We start from the raw sequence: 16,911 nt of genomic DNA on the forward strand, positions 1-16,911 counted from the left end.
TCATTAGTGCCTTCTAGGATTTTCCTGTGCAATGGGCCCTGCTGCATCACTTTCTGAAGGAGGGAAATGCACATGCCGTGAGTTCCCTGCTACTACACAATCCTGGTCTCTGGACAAATGTCTCAGCTGCCAAAAAGACACTTCCAGCTGTGGGTTTGGTGGGCTTTCAGTAAAATTCAGCTGTGGCAAAATCATTGGCTTTACAGCTTCTGCTTTGACTGAGAGACTCTTCTGGCCTGTCTCAGTCTGTCTTCTGGACCTTAAACACACCAAGCCTGTCCTTGCCCCCCCTTCCCGAGCCGTGCTCAAGGTGGCTCACCGCCCCGGTGCAGGGTCTGCAGGGTGGACTGCCTGTGCTGGTTCTCAGCCGGAGGGCACAGGTGACAGGCAGCGGTGGGAAGGCTGGAGCTCAGCGTCATGGCAAAGCGGTCCGAGGTGCTAGGAAAATACGCTTTGTAGAGCGAAAGTGGGAGCGTACATTCATTTAACTGAACATTTAAGCAAAATCTCCCCTTATTGTTTAGGGACCTCTAAAGATTTATTAGCGGTGAGCTATTTGAACTTAAAGTCTGAGAGAGTCCACGGGAGGTTATTGTTCTGCCGAGAGCCAGACAGTGACGAGCAGACGGGAAGAACTCGATGTACAACTCGATCCCAGGCTGCTCCGGAGCTGCCACGGGCTACCTGAGACCTCCAGCCTGCCCGCTGGCGTCTGGGATCCAAAACCGGTCCCCGAGTGAAGGTGCTACGAGCGCCGCTCCTCCCGCTTTGATCCGTAAACTAATTTTAGCAAAGGTCTTTCCTTTTCCCCCTTTACTCTGACGTCGGGTGCCGGGCGCGGCGGGGGGGCCGGTGCGGGGCCGAGCCCAGGCCTGCGCAGGCTGCGCCCAAGCTGCCCGCTGGAGCTCGGCCTTCCGCGGCTGCTGTGGGCGGGTCGGGCTGCGACTCGGTGTTGCGACCGAAAGCCCTGTGCCCCTCAGAGGGGCCTGCCGGGCCCGCCGCCCCGGGGCCTCTCCGCCGGGTGCCCCGGGGCCACGTCCATCCTGCCCCGGGGGGTGAGAGGCGTGGCCCGCCGGACTACAACTCCCAGCCTGCAATGCGGCGGGCGTGACGCCGGGGGGCGGGGCCGGAAGCGGGGCGCGGCCATGCCGCCAGGGAGGCTGAGCGCGGAGGAAGTCTGGTCCCACCGGCGCTCCGTCGTGCGGGCGGCCGCCATCTTGTGCGGGAGGCGGTGGCAGAGCTGCGCTGTTCTGCGCGGAGGAGCGGCGGTCGCGCCTCCCTTGCCTGTTCTCCCCTCCGTTCTGCTGCCCGGCGCCATGTCTGCCGAGAGCCCCGAGCCCGCCTCGGCCGAGGAGCAGAAGGTGGGTGGCCCGCAGCCCCGCCGAGGAGCAGGAGGACGCCCGCGGGGCTTCTCCCACCTCCATTTGCGCGCTGAGGCGGAGCGGGGGCACCGCGACCAGGCCTCCCGCCCCCGCCGCCGGGGAACCCTGAAGGCGGCGTCTCCCGGGCCTGGCCGCCCGCCTCGCCGCGGCCGGAGCCCCCTCGGAGCCGCGGCCGGAGCCCGGGAGGAGCCGCGGCCCTTCCGCCGCCGCGCAGGGGGCGGGCGAGCCGGGCGGGACGGGGCCCGGACGCCGGGGCGGGAGCGGCTGGGCCGGCGCGGCACCACCATGTTGGCTTCCGCGCTGGGGAGTTTTTGTTCTCTGGTGAATCGCTGGCGTGCGCGGGCCTGGGCGGGCGAATGGCGCTCCCCGGCCCCGCTCTGCCGGGTGCACTGCCCGCCGGGACCTCCCGGGGCAAAGAATGTCACCTCACGGTCGCGGCGGCGGAGACCCGCGCTCGTATGGTGGCTGAACTTTTGTTTCACTTTTAGAAAATGTTCAGCTTTTAATTTAAGCGGTTAGGGAGGAGAAATGGCCAAAACGCGATGGCTGTGGCCTGTTCTAGTTAAGGCTTTTAGAAAGAATAGCTGGCTGGGCTGTCTTGTGATGGCGCTGTTACGTCCCCTCACTAACTTAGTTTCTAAAGTGGGATTTGGCTTCGTAGATGACTGTATGCCGTTAGCAGTTTCCCGCTGTTGGCTGTGACTTTAAGACGACGTTTGTTTTTTAGTCTTGTCATTGCTGTCTGGACTCAGTCGCAATCTCCACAGCTGTTTGTAACAGGGAGCAGTTACAAAACACAAGTACTGCTTTGAAGGATGCTGAAAGCAAAAGCTTAGTGTACCTCAGCTGTCAAGTTTTTGTTTAATAATTTACTATTTGTAATGCGAGGTAGTCATACAAGTAGAGCTTTGGGGGCTAATACGGAATGATACTTTCTCAATAGGTGCAGTAATCGGAACCGGCTTCTATGACAGGTCTGTAACCTACTCTTAAATGTGTGTGTTCTACAGCTCGACCTCACATTCGTGTCAGGTAGCCTACTGAAGGGATACTGTTACTATTCAAAGCCTATAAGGGATACCGTTGCTATTCAAAGCCTGTAAAAACAAATCCCTGGCCTATGCAGCACTCCTAGAATAGCTCTGTAATAAGAGCGTGGTAAAACATGTGGTAGCAAGTTTATTGTGATGCCCTTCTAGTGTGTTCTGATGAAGTCAGGCGAATGGGGCTGATTTTACTAACTGAGTTTCAGACTGAAGCCTTGAAATGAAGTGCTTATGCACTGTTTTGGAAAATCACCCTTTATTTGAGAGACAGGAGTCCCTTACTCATCTGCTAATTTAGTTTTAATCTGATGAGGTGTTCAAGACAAATTAATAATGTCAATAAAATAAGCCTGTGTTTTCTGTGAGTTTATATCCAGTTACGATACTGTGATACCAGTGCTGTTATGGCATTGCAATATTAACCTTCACTAAAACTGTTTGACTGGGTAGACAAAATTGAACATCGACTCAGTTAATGTTTAGCTCTGAAGTACTTACATGAACAACCCATTTTGCAGTACTTATTCATATGTATGTTTAAAAAAGATGAAGCCCCTAAATGAACTTAGAGGCAGTGTTTTCATGATCAGACCTCTTTCCTAAACTTCTCTGTAAGAAGTTTGTGCATGTGTTAGGTGAGAAAGGTGTTAAATAACAAGAGTGATGTAAATTGAAAACCCACCAAAGACCTGTGTTTCCTGTTCTTGTGAAAACGCAGGACAGTGGCAGGGGGAAGTTCAGCAACAAAGAAACTTTAGACATTGGAGAACATGTGCTTGGTTGACTGACTCTCTTTTTGCCATAAAAGCCTGTGTTTTTCAGGAAGCTGTTAGAGTTGGTGCATTTTATTTCTGGACTGGCTTTTTGCCACATCAGTTTGCTGTAGAGTTGTGCTGTTGTCATGTTTTTCCCATTTTCTGCTTTACATTTTGTCTGATGTCTTTTGGTAAAGAGGATGAGCTCTTCCTTCATACCGGAGTTTGGAAAGGCTGATAACTCTTTTTAGCCATGCAGTTCAGTTGTCCAACAGATATGGAACTTTATGCTGCTCATACCTCTATAAAGACTGAAAGAAAAGCTATCTTTAAATGAGTTCGGTAACTACTGCCTTCCTGGTAGATCCTTTAAATGCAGTAAGCAGACTTCATTAGCTGTGTCAAATTCCTGTAGAGAACTACAATTGTAACTTTTGTGTGGTTGTCACTAGGAAGAAGAGCGTGGTATATCTTCATTTCCACCCCCCCAATCATTTATTAGTCACTTGGTTGTTGCTTCTGTAACTCAAAGGAGAATGTTGTAAATGTGTGAATGGCCTTGCCGGTTTGGGTTAAAACCTTTGTGGCTCAACAACACATCTCCAAGAGCACTCAATATCATCTAGTCCGTAGAAGACTAGAAGGTCAGGACATGTGTGCAGTGAGCTTCCCCAGGAAACTGTCCCAGGTCTCAGCAATCTCTGGTTTAAAAGCCTTCTGAGCTGCGAAGGAACACATCAAATTGCTTTCTGAATCTATCTAACTTCTTGGCACCCTGCGTATCCTTTGACAGGGGGTTCTGCAGCTTATCTGTGTTTTATATGAAGAACTGTTGTCTTAAGTATTTTTTGAACCTGCCATCAGCTGATTTTGTTTAACACTCCAGGTCTTTGTATTGAAATTCTTTAATTTCTCTTACGTAGTTTTTTGAGTCTTAGTTGTTCTTGGTCATCAGGAGTAAGTGACCATGGTTTGTATCCTTTTCAGCTGCACTGATGCAGAACACAGTATTTTGTGTTTTGATTTCCTGCTGTGTGACGATTTGTCAGTCCTGCGAGTTTGCAAAGTGTCTCCTTTGATGCACCGTGAATACATATTTATGTAAGCTATTTATTGTTGGCCCTCTGTTCTTGAAAACGCCCTCCTTTTGCTTAGTATTGGCAAAACATGTCCCCTCCAATGCTTTGTCTGTTGGCTGAACAGAGAGTACCCAGTGATTCAGCATTAGATGTTGAAAGTGTTTAACCAAAAGCATTGCTTTGGGGAAAATCCAGTCAGTGTCGGAGTGATAATAAAGCACGTCAGGAAGCACAGCAGCTGGAGAATAATCTTTATAACACATGGAAACTATGGTCTTGGCTAGTATGATATTGTATAGTGAGAAACAGTGTAGTTTTATGTTCAGTAGTGTCAGGGAAACTTTGCCCTTTATTTTGCATTGTATTGTCTAGCTGTGTTTTCATCTAATAAAAATATTGGTTCCTATCCCCATAGAAGTTTCTCTTAAACTCGTATGAGAATTTCTATCTTCCCTTGGTAAACTGTTAATTCAGATTCCCACTGTATTGTGCAAAGCTGTCTCTGAGATGTGTTTGCCTAGTGGAGCAACTAGGCAACATTATATTCTGAATCTGTTGTTACAAACTTTGCTTCTGAGGTTTCTTACCAGAAAGGTGTTGAATATTATGGAACTTCGAGCTTTTATAGGAGATATAGGAAAGCACTGGGGTAGGCTAGTGTACTGGCTCTAGTTCGTTGGCAGTTTGGGCTGAAGTAGCTCCCAGCTGATTGTGTTCCTCTGTCCTCCCTGCTGCTGTGCTAACATACCTGTTTGTGCAGCTGCTTGGTGATCCAGACTGTGGAAACTGATCCAAATGAAACACAGCCCAACAAAGGAAAAAACCTAGATATTTATTTTTCTGTTGAATTAATTTCTGTAACCCATTCATCTGGAGTGCATGCAGTCATGCTGACTGATGCAATGCAGAGGGTGATGACATGGATGGAAAAGAGCATGAAGGGGCTGCATAAGCAGCTCTAAGTGGGTATGAAACCTTAGTCACAGATGAATGTGAGGCCCTCCCAATTTCAATGGCAATTCTTCTTTCCTGCCTAAAAGTCTTTCTGTGACTTCAGATGATAATAACAATTCAAGAATTACAGCAGTCAGTGGAAATCAATATCTGTTTTCTCTGAACTAGCAATGATTTGCATGCCAAAAAAAAAAGGCTGTGGTTAAATACTGGAAAGTAGCAAACCAAGAATTTTGAGGGAAGATATTTTAGAAATGATCTCATAGAAGGAATTGTACTTCATACATAACATTGCTACATGGACCGGAACAGATGAGTGTAAAGTAGAGGTCATTGTTGAAAGGCTGAGTGTACAAATTGCAGTTTTTGGCATTGCCAAATGAGTATCATCAAATGATTACTTTGACCATCTGTATTTTACAGTATACTCATGAAATAGGCCTTGTATTTTACACAAATGCACTGTCCAACTGTCTTCATCCTCATAATTTTAGAATGATTATAGACATGTATAGATTGTTACTATTAATATGATAGCAGGCATGTTTCTGAGGCTGAGCTACTGTAACACTGTTTCACAGTGAATATCAACACATTACAGTTCGATCAGTCATACAAACTAGATTGTGGCAATGCAAGTGCTAGTCTGTCTGTGCAACTTCATGATCAGAGGCAGTTGAAAAAAAGTCCTGTGGCTCTTGCCCAGCTTTCAACATTTGTTTGTTCTTAGCGGAACCCTTGTTTTGACCAAAAATTTTTTTTGTTTGGGGGATTTTTTTTTTTTCAAATGGAATAATTTAATTTTAGTATAGACTACTTCTGTGTAAAAGAGAAATACATTGATTAGAATCAAACATGTCTCCAGGAAAGGCATCTAAGATGGGAGGCTGAACTCTTACAGTTACTGTCAGTATTCGAGAGAGAATGTATGAAACTGTTCAAATAACTGATGTGTTCACTTGGTAGCAGCAATCTGCATGTTTGTGAATTACCTGCAAAGGTATTCTGTGTAAATAGTTCATTATTGTATATTTCATTTACAATATTGGTAATTGTCTTTCAGGAAATGGAGGATAAGGTGATCAGCCCAGAAAAAGTTGAAGAAGCAAAATTGAAAGCAAGGTATCCTCATCTGGGCCAGAAGCCAGGAGGCTCAGACTTCTTGAGGAAGAGGCTTCAAAAAGGAGTGAGTTCTTTGTTGTCTGCAGGGTATGGACAAGAAATTCCATACAAAATGCCTGTGTCTGTGATTATTCCCCCCCCCCCCACCTCTGTGTGAGTAAGAGTGCTAAGAAATTTAAACTTTGTCTGTGAGAGCACAAGGAACGGAAATTTGTTTCCACAAGACAAATGCCAAACTGGCAGGATAATGTTCTTACAGCATCAATGGCTCAACTGCACTTTTTAGAAAAAATGAAACCTAGAAGCTGTTTCACTGCTGCTGTGATAGACTCCATAAAAAATTATAGTAAACACTAAGGGTCAGAACCTCATTTCTGTTTTGTACTGATCTTACCTTGTCGATTCTTATGTCCCCAAAATGTATGTCCACTCTTATCCATGATTTTAGCACGTGAAAGCTTAGTGTCTGCTATGTTACGCCAGGCACCATCTGACATTGGTGGTTTGAGAGTGGCAGTGTAATTCTGAATATACACCCTGACCAAAAAATAATGATAGAATAACGAAGGGTGCATTAGTATTTCAGTATTGTTCAACATTTAACCGGTGTCTCTTATTTTCTTAGTTATTCAGCTGATTATTTTTTTTAGTTTAATTATTCATACAGTGATTATGTAATGCCTTTCAGGCATGTTAGAACTCTGTTCCCAGAATAATCCCAGTATATCGCTACTTCTGATGGTGCTTTCATTGCTGTCAAACTGTTGTGTGTTTTTTGTTTTGTTTTTTTTTTTACTATTGTCTAGGCCCTTTGAGTGCACACAATGATTCCAAATATAAATCCTTCGCAAACCAGCTGTTGGAGTTCAATGCTGATCTAGTTCTGTGCTATCTGGTAACACCTCCTGGCAATTGTTACTGTTGGCAGGTTTTTTGGATAAGCTTTCTATTGTAAGTTGGAGCATGTGCAGCATAGTTAATGGCTGCGGGGCATGGGCAGGTGGTAGATTAGGTGACTGCTTTTATGAGTTATACTGTTATGTGGTCAAAGGCAGCCTAAATGAGACTTCAGTGTGTTCAGTGAATGTGTAGACACAGAAGGGAGATGGTAAGTATATGTTGTGATGATGATTCAGGAAAGCAGACCAGTATCCGCTTCCAAAGGAATGATGACCATAAAGGAATTGTGACTGCTTGCACTCAGTGCAAATGTGAGGAAAACTCATCACCAACAATAACAATCTGCACAATATTTTCACCTTGATTGTAGCACTATTTAATGCAAAGGTTGTTGGAGCCTGTATTTTCAAATCCGTGCTGAGATAGACCAGTGAGCATATTAATTGATGAAGTGTTTGGCATTTTGCTACTTTGATGAAAGAGGTCATAAAGTTGTGGATTCCAATTCATAATCTGCCTTCTTCAGTTCTCCACTCCTGATGTGGTGGTAATAACTTTCTTCCATTTTATTTTTTATTACTTGTGTTTAGTGTACTCAGTGTCTTAAATGAGGAAGCATCTTTCCTTGGTATAGATGCCTGGTGTACTTCGGGCTGCCTGGATTGCTGAAGTTTAAAATAGAGTGAAGATAGCGAATATGCTTTCAGACAGTGTTTCTGACACGAAGACACCTGGACAGTCATAGTCAGTTTAAAAGGGGTGATCAAATACAGGCCATCTATGAGAAGATAGAGTAAATCAGAGCAAAATACAGGAATAAGTTAAAGGAAGAAATGGACTGATGTTCTAATTCATGAAAGATGGTAGGTTTTCTCGGATATTCTTCTAAATGTATTTAGTCAGTCGTAGCCCAGATTTTCTTTGATTTGGCAACTGGGACACGCTCTGCCCATTGATATTTACTCTCCAGAGTTGTTCTGCCTTGGGTGCAAACACCATTATTGGCACACTTTCTCCAGAATGATGGTAGGTGAGAACCATGCTACACCACGCTCATGTAGAGGGATTCTGTTTGGAGCTCTTACGTGTCTGTTGACAGCAGTAATGCATCTAAAGATTCAGCGATTCTTTTATTACCTAGTTGCTGTTTAAAAGTTTCTTTTGATTTCTTCAGGCTTGAAAAGCAAAATATGAAAGCCTTTTTACAAATCAGATTATGTTAGAACTTGAGGTCTAGTCTGCAGATGCAGTGCTAGAACATTGTGGTGTAAATAAGGATTACACAATCAAGAGGATTGAATTGGGAAGGTTTATGAATAAAAGCATGTGGTTCAGTTGTACTACTGACTGGGTGGGAAAACCAGATTTGGTAACTTTAAGGCTATGGCAGGGAACATTTAAAGCCTTCTTGAGGCAGCCTTGCATGAACAACTTCCCCCCCTGCCCTTAGGTAAAAGCCTGTTAAGTCAGATGTTCAAATTAATTCTGCCTAACAACTACTGCTACTGAACGTTTTGCAGCTGTTTAGTACTAATGCAAAATAAAGAGTATGGTAGAAGCACTTAAACACAGCAGGTAGTGATGGATGTTGTTCATCTGACTGATGAATAAGCCTATATAAAGCTAAGTAGGGGAGTGTTCTCTTCAGGGGTGATTGTGATTGTAAGCAGCAGTTGCTAGTGTAAATCTTTGTCCTGAATCTAGTTTTTTTGGCCTCATGTGACAATCTGTTCAAAATCATGGATTACAAGTACCTTAATGATAGACCTCGTAGTAAGATGACAAGTGGTGTCCCTCAGGGTCCATATTGGCATCCACACTGTTTGATATCTTTATCAGTGACATAGTGGGATCGAGTGCACCCTCAGAAAGTTTGCAAATGACACCGAGCTGGGTGGTGCTCGAGGGACAGGATGCCATCCAGGGAGATCTGGACAAGCTGGAGAAGTGGGCCCCTGTGAGCCTCATGAGGTTCAACAAGGCCAAGTGCAGGGTTCTGCACCTGGGTTGGGGCAGCACCCTGTATCAGTACAGGCTGGGGATGAAGGGATTGAGAGCAGCCCTGCCGAGAAGGACTTGGGCGTACTGGTGGGTAAAAAGCTGGACATGAGCCGACAATGTGCCCTCACAGCTCAGAAGGCCAAACGTGTCCTAGGCTGCATCCCCAGCAGCACGTCCAGCAGGTCGAGGGAGGGGATTCTGCCCCTCTGCTCTGGTGAGACCCCATCTGGAGCCCTGCATCCAGCTCTGGAGCCCTCAGCACAGGACAGACATGGAGCTGTTGGAGTGGGGCCAGAGTAGGCCACAAAAATGACCAGAGGGCTGGAGCACCTCTCCTGTGAGGAAAGGCTGAGAGAGTTGGGGCTGTTCAGCCTGAAGAAGAGAAGGCTCTGAGGAGACCTTATTGCAGCCTTCCAGTGCCTGAAGGGGGCCTAGAAGAAAGATGAGGACAGGCTTTTTAGCAGGGCCTGTTGTGATAGGACAAGGTGTAATAGTTTTAAACTAAACCGGTGTAGATTTGGACTGGCTATAAGGAAGAAATTCTTTACTGTGGGGATGGTGGGGTACTAGTACTCATTGCCTGGAGAGGTGGTAGATGCCAGCATCCCTGGAAACATTCAAGGTCAGGCTGGACAGGGCTTTCGGCAACCTGATCTAGTTGAAGATGTCCCTACCCATGGCAGGGGGCGTTGGACTAGATGGCCTTTAAAGGTCTCTTCCAACCCAAACTATTCTATGAAAATACAACTTTTCGTGCAAAACGTGTCCATGAGCAGCTGAAGACTTGACACAGACCTTGGATGAAATTCCATGCCTCAGCTTACTTACCATGATGCAGATAAAGCAAAATGACTGTTACGATTTAACTCCATAGATAATATCTGACAATAACAAAAAAATGTTAAAGGTAATGCTAACAAAAAGTTGCTGAAAAAATAAGGAACACTGTTTTAGAAATTCAGACTTAATGTACTCCTGTATTCAGAAGAAATCTAGAGCGTGGGAGAAGAATTTCCTTCACATAGTGCTTTGCAGAAGGGCTACACAGTAGATTAGACTTTGCTAAATAATTGGTTTTAGGAACTTCAGGGATTATAGTTTCACTGGTTTAATGTATGCAGATAAGAGGTTTTCTTGTTAGCATGCAGTTTCATGCTACTTTGATCTTCTGGTATGATAGCGCAGGCTCTGTTCTCCAGCATTAGTTCATGCATTGTTTGGTTATTCTGTGTAGCAGAGCTTGTTACAAGCCCCAGGGTTTCACTTGTGGGAGACCAGAGCTCTTGGGAAAACCAGGGCAAAAATAGTGTTCACATATGGCGTGAGTTTAATGGTCCGTGTGGAAGCTTAAGTCTATACTTGTCTGATGTTAAGAGTTTAGCTGTGTGTGCTAAATAGTCCTGATAAGATTTTCTTTATTTGAATTGACAGAGCTACACTGACAAATTGGGAAGATTTTATAACTGTTTATAACTTAAAGAATCTATTTAACCATATAATTCAGTGTATGCATCTGATAAGATTTCAGGCTTTTAAATATGTGTCTTTTGTCTTCCAGCAAAAATACTTTGATTCTGGTGATTACAACATGGCTAAAGCAAAGATGAAGAATAAGCAACTGCCTACTGCAGCTCCTGACAAGACAGAAGTCACTGGTGACCATATTCCTACTCCACAGGATCTTCCACAGCGGAAACCATCTCTTGTTGCTAGCAAGCTGGCTGGCTGACGAGAAGAGCTGAACTGCATGATTGTTCTCATTCCTGTTATTTCTCCTTAATAGTTATTTCTCAGCCTCACATCCCCCTTTTTCTTTCTTACACTAAGTCATGAGACTGACAGCTTTGCAGATAGCGATAGCATGTGCTGCTATTGTAAGGGAGTACTGTTAAGAGTAAAACGTGTAGTATTTGGACTAGTTGAGAACAATGCACTGATTAAAAAGGACAAGTTTGGTTAGAGCAATGTAATCTACTTGAAAATGTACATATTGCCTATTTCCTAGTGTAGGACTGGTTCCAGCAAGTGACATCGCAACTTTTACAACTTCTAATGTTTCTGCTTTTGTTATTTCATCTTAATTACAGCATATTTGTATTTAATATAACCTCCAGTTGTGTTGGGTTTTTCTTCTGTGTTTGGGTTTGTTGTCTAAAATAGAGGTTTAGACCACAAGTTGCTAGATGGTAAAGCATGTATAAAAACAAAGACAGGGCTCTGATTGAATTTTGTTTCTGCTTTTGAACTTGAACGGCCTTAAACCTGTTTCAGCTTTAACAATAGAGTTTTTACTTGGGCAATATTTGCCCATTCTGGTGTAACTCTTGTGAATCTAGTGCTTATTGGCAACTGCCTGTTGAAGCTGGTATTCTTTTCAGTTCCGTAGCTTAGGACACACTTTTGTTGAAGATGTGAATGAAGTGTGCATGTGCATAGACTGTTGAATTCACTCTTGTGCCATTTTTGTAAATACAATAGTTTTGCACAACCTTTTGCAAATGTCTATTAGTTTTACATTTTAAAAAGCGGATAATGTGCCAATCAAAGCACAAGTGATTCTGTATCTTTCAAAGTCTTGTCCTGAAACTAAGAGCCCAGAATCTTGCTACTGAAAGTAAAAATTGAATAGCTGAAATTTGTGAAACACTTCTATTTACACTTGACTCAGCCTTATGCTTTTGCGGTTGTATATTTTGTTTGGCAACAATGTCCAGCATTCAAATATAAATCTGATATTTGTACCTGTATTTGGAGGCAAGTGCCCTTTCTGTTCAGCAGCTCTTCAAGCTTTTAAAGCTGAAATGCTGTGTCTGATGATGTGGGAGATGGCTAAATGTACTGTTCTAGAGAGTTTCCTGTGTGGCAAACTCCAAATCTAGGCTTGCTAAGGTTTGATTACAACGCAATGGTCGTTGGGCTGTTTTAGACTTCTGAAAGCAGAAGGGTATAATTTTCTTTTTTTCTTGGACTCCTGAAGTAGTAGTAAACTAATTCCTTTTATCTTTGTTATACAGCAGCCCCTCATTGGCTTTGGGGAAACAAAGAACTGGAAGTGGTATTTATATAATGACTTATTGAGAAATAGGTAACATTTCATGTCAGGAAATAGGAATGAACTTCAGTTCATCTTTATGATGCAGGTCATAAGTACTAGATTGCCAAAATACGTGGTAGATATTAGACAGGTAAATTAATGCGTTTAAAAGTATGTTTGTTCAATGAAGTCAGAATATTAGAAGTGCAGTATGATCCACAATGTAATTGATTTTAATATAGGTAATCACAGCCTGGATGTTCTTTGGAAGTAGAAGAAACTCTTTAAAAAGATCAGTTTACTGAATACTTTTTCTTTAAAGAAACAGTTCTGAAACAGCCTGTTCAAAACAAAGCACTGTGGGTATTATAAGAGAAAACACTCTTAAAGGTGCCTGGTTTTAGAAGGGTGTGCTTTGTGTTGACATATTCAGAAAGGTCTTACAAGATAAAGGACTGCTAGTCAAAAAGAACACTGGCCCTTCTTTTCTGCAGTGATCACTTCTAAAGGCAGACATAAGAAAATGATCAAGACAAAATGAAAAATCTTAATTTGGTTCTGTTTTGATGAGAACACGAGCAAAGTACATTGGTGTCTGTATAATGTCTTTGGTTCAGAGAAGTCATTCCAGAGAATTTCAAAATTGCTAACCTGATTCTTTTTAAGTCTGTATAGCCCTTTTCTAGTAATTAAATGGGCTCTGTCAAGCCTGTCCTTGTTCCTTATCCTCCACTAGTATTGTAAAGAATTTGTGATTTTTGCAGAACAGGTTGAAGAAACAGTCCTACTTGACTTCTTGAAGTCAGAAATTAGGCTGGGAGAATAGCAAGGGAACTGGATATATTGAAGCAAACTGCTTTTTATAGATGTTTGTCCTAATGTGAAAATCCCTCTTTATTTTTGTATGTATAAATGGAATTGAAACTTAATGATAGGACTGGGCCTGAAACAAATTTTGAACATTTTAAGGTGACTTGCTGTGTATTGTCTGGTGCCACTACTCTGCAGCTCATGTAAGGTGAGCTTTCTTGATGTTTGGGAAGGTTTAAAAATATAGCCATTTAAATTTAAACATTCCACTCAGCTACGACTCAGCTTGTCCTGCTGGCTGGACAGCACAAGCTTTTCCAATGTTCACTTGGTGACTTGCAGTTCTGAAGATTACTACAAATTCAGCTATGAATATATTATCCGTGTGTATATTTGAGTACTGTAATACTAACTAGGTCAATGACTGATTACGAGCCTTCACATCCCACAGACCTCAGCAGCAGGCACAGCTATTTTGATTCTATACACTGTATAAAACTTAAGTCCAGTAATCACTTAACAGTAAATCAAACGTGACTGCAAATCAATGCTTACTTTCAGCTTGCTTCAGCAAGATAACTCAGCTATCCAAACTTATGTACATAATGTATTATATGAGTTTTACCATTTGATAATTACCTTTTTCAAATAAAACCTGTCCACACTGTAGACTGGCAGTCCCTTTCATATCTTGCCTTTAAAGGTAGACATGTCTAGTTATTAGAGTAGTACTCACGTAGGCTTATAATAGCAGATTGCACCAACATTTTATTCAAGATAATTAAGTGGATTAATTACAAATTCCTAGATATGTCCCCAAATCTGTAGCACCAAAGGCTTCCCTCTCATTGTTCTTGATGTCGTAGGACAGTGTTTGTGTAAAGGCTGCAGGAGTACATTTTGTTGGACATATTTACACCCAGTGAAGATGTTAAGGTGATACAAATGTCAACTGTTCTTTACAAGCTAACACATTGTATAGTATACAGAATAAATTGATCTACTTAGTTTTTATTGCAATGTGGAGATTTGTCTCGTCTTTACTGTGGTTTCCTAAAAGATACTGCATACTTCGCTATTCTCTACGGAAAATTTCTAAAACCTAAATCTTCCTACTCTGTATCACTAAAAATATGACTGGGCTTTGGTTTCTAGTATGTTAGACTACAGAATTACTTTAATGTAATCACATTTATATATATTTCAGTGCATATTTTTCTAATAAGGCAATTAAAGCTTATTGTTTGAAAACTCCGTAACAGATGATTGTTTTGGTCCCTTGCAGCGAGTGAAGGGGATTTCTGGGAATGACCTTGGCATATAGAAGTTTGCATTGCTATAGATTGTCGGCCTGAATATGGCAACTTTTCCAAGAAACCAAGGTGCTGGAAAAAGTCCAACTAATTTCATATTCACACTGTGACTTAGGTGCTGATCTTTGCACAACTTCAAGATCCATTGGCATATTTACACAATTAGCTCAGTCACCAGGATCATAGTAACACCCTCTATACTCTGCATCTCTAACAAACTGTGGAGAACACTGTCCCATTTAAATAGCAACATTCAAACACCGTGCTGAGGCAGTGCAAAGGCTGCATTAACACTGGCATCGGTTACCTCAGGTAACTTACCTGAATCTCTGTATGGGGAGCGGCATCGATCTGCAGGCAAAGACAAACCATCTAAATACAGGGTTATTGCCCAAATCTGCTTCTAATTAGAGCTGAGGTAGGTACGGTTTCACAGAAAAGCTTTGCGTGTAGTGGCTGTGCTTGCAGAACACTACCATGCTGCTCAGGAGGGAGGCAAGACTGCAGTAACTTGTGTCTCTGATGGCTGGGGGGCTTTCTGTGAGCTTGGGAAGAACAGACCGGGGAGGGGGCAGCCAAGCAGGATGAATGGGGTTTTGTTTGGTTCTTTGAACGGAAAGTGGAGTCGGGCTGAACCTGTAGTTTGATCATTCCTGCTTTAGTACAAGCGAGCCACCCTCTTCCAGATTCGTGTCTTTGGCTTCTACATCCAAATCTCTGGCACCTATAGATCCAGAGTAACATGAAATCTGAAAAGTTCTATGCATATTCAAAGCATTTATTCCCATTAAATATTTATGTTGAAAATGTTTCTGGCATACTTGCACAGAGGCAGAGAGCCTTGAGCTCAGTTGATGTGCTTGAAAAAGCTGTAGTTTTGGGGCAGATGACTGAATTGTCCCTGTCTTTCTCAGGCAGTACATCTTTGTTACAGCGAGGATGCTGCTTGATATATGTTCGTGATAAATATTCTTGCATATTTATAGCAGACACCAAATTGTTTACTTGCTGCTTTGGAAAATATTGACAAAGCCTCCACCTTTTTCAGATGGTTGCTTATTTAACTTTGGTTTAAAATGGGAAGAGGAAGTGCTTTTTGTTTCTGACTTTGTATAAATTTAATAACAGATTTCAGCTGGGTTTAGTTTTTTTTACCTTGTTGCAGAACAGTGTTGTAGCTCTTAGGAATAGGGTTGGGTGATCTGTCACCTTCCCTTGGCAACGTTACAGAATAACCAGATAACTGTCGGTGACGTTGGTGACGTTCCTTGTACAGGGAGTCTCCACAGAGACTGGATGCAACCTCTGCAGGTGGTACTGTCTGTGTTAGTACAGCAGGGTTGTTTCCTTCCTGGGTTAGAGGAAAAAACTGGAAGAGTCTTCCTTGCAAAACAGGATTTGGATTTTTAAATGCACAGCCTTTTCTAGGAGTTGAATTATATGGCTGAAATTACAAGGATGCTTAAATGCAAGAATGGGAGCTATGGATTCTTGTGAACTTCAGGTCTGTTCTCAGGTGATGTTGTTTTATACTGTTGAAAAAAAAATCTGCTAATACATTGAAAAGAAAATATGTATATGATGTTCTAGAGACAAGAGAAATCTTCCTAGTATAGGCATAGATGGATCAAGGCAAGCTTTCTACATGGGAATTTCATCATGTAGGTTAAGAATTTGTGGTGTCTTGTCTTTTCTGTAAGCCCAAAAAACCTGGGAGTAAATCCCAAGTGTTAGGGGAGAATATGTGCATGGTACATGATTGTCTCTTCCTACGTGTCTCTTACGTTACATTTCAGAGTTCTTAACTGGTCACTGATCAATCAGTACTGGCTGAAACCAGCCCTGTATGTTATCTGCAGCGAAAAGTTATGGGCCTAATCCTTGTGGTGTCAGAATACAGGAAAGGGTAGGAGAAGGATTGTAGCCTACGAATTCCTCCGTTAGCTTGGTCTGTCTGTCCAGAGAAAGCCCCTTGGAGTTAAACCGATGGGGAATGTAAATACACAAATGCTTTGCTGAAGGAGTAGATAGGCCCATCCACTGCCACAGAAGCCATCTCATGCGCCTTGTGTTACCGGTATGTATTATTTCCGTGCTTTTAACGATTTCCCCTTTTTCTCTGGCCGACAGAGAACCCACTGCTCACTTGTGGTACAGCGTGACAGCAACAGAATAGGAAGTCCTAAGTGAGAAGAGAATTTTTCTGCCACAGTTGAACAGATCATGGATGTAAACAGAACATAGATGTAAGAAAAAAAAACTAGGACAGATGCTTTGTAGTTACTTCTGAAAAAAATTACAGAAACTAATCTCAATTCATAAATTCATAGCAGGGTTATTTTCTATCTTTTTTTTTTTTTTTGATTGGGTTCAAATTCAGTATGAAATTCTGCATGTGGGCTGTCATCTACGTCAGCCATACACTGTCAGCTGGGATAGCCTGGGATATGTCCTCTGAAATCAAATGCCATAAATGATTTTTTTGAAAAGGTGCTGTGCAAGATACGAGATGAAG

At 42.7% G+C, this 16,911-nt stretch overlaps 1 protein-coding gene across 1 annotated transcript; it reads left to right on the plus strand.

The window, feature by feature from the left end:
* The first annotated feature begins 1,160 nt into the window (after window positions 1-1,160).
* On the plus strand, window positions 1,161-14,334 carry ARPP19 (cAMP regulated phosphoprotein 19). The gene is made up of 3 exons (XM_075431648.1): window positions 1,161-1,361; window positions 6,280-6,402; window positions 10,798-14,334. The coding sequence occupies exons 1-3, from the start codon at window positions 1,317-1,319 to the stop codon at window positions 10,966-10,968; spliced, it is 339 nt and encodes a 112-aa protein (XP_075287763.1). The 5' UTR covers window positions 1,161-1,316; the 3' UTR covers window positions 10,969-14,334.
* The last annotated feature ends 2,577 nt before the right edge of the window (window positions 14,335-16,911 follow it).

The sequence above is a fragment of the Opisthocomus hoazin genome, chromosome 10 (assembly GCF_030867145.1).
Source record: "Opisthocomus hoazin isolate bOpiHoa1 chromosome 10, bOpiHoa1.hap1, whole genome shotgun sequence".
NCBI lineage: Eukaryota > Metazoa > Chordata > Aves > Opisthocomiformes > Opisthocomidae > Opisthocomus > Opisthocomus hoazin.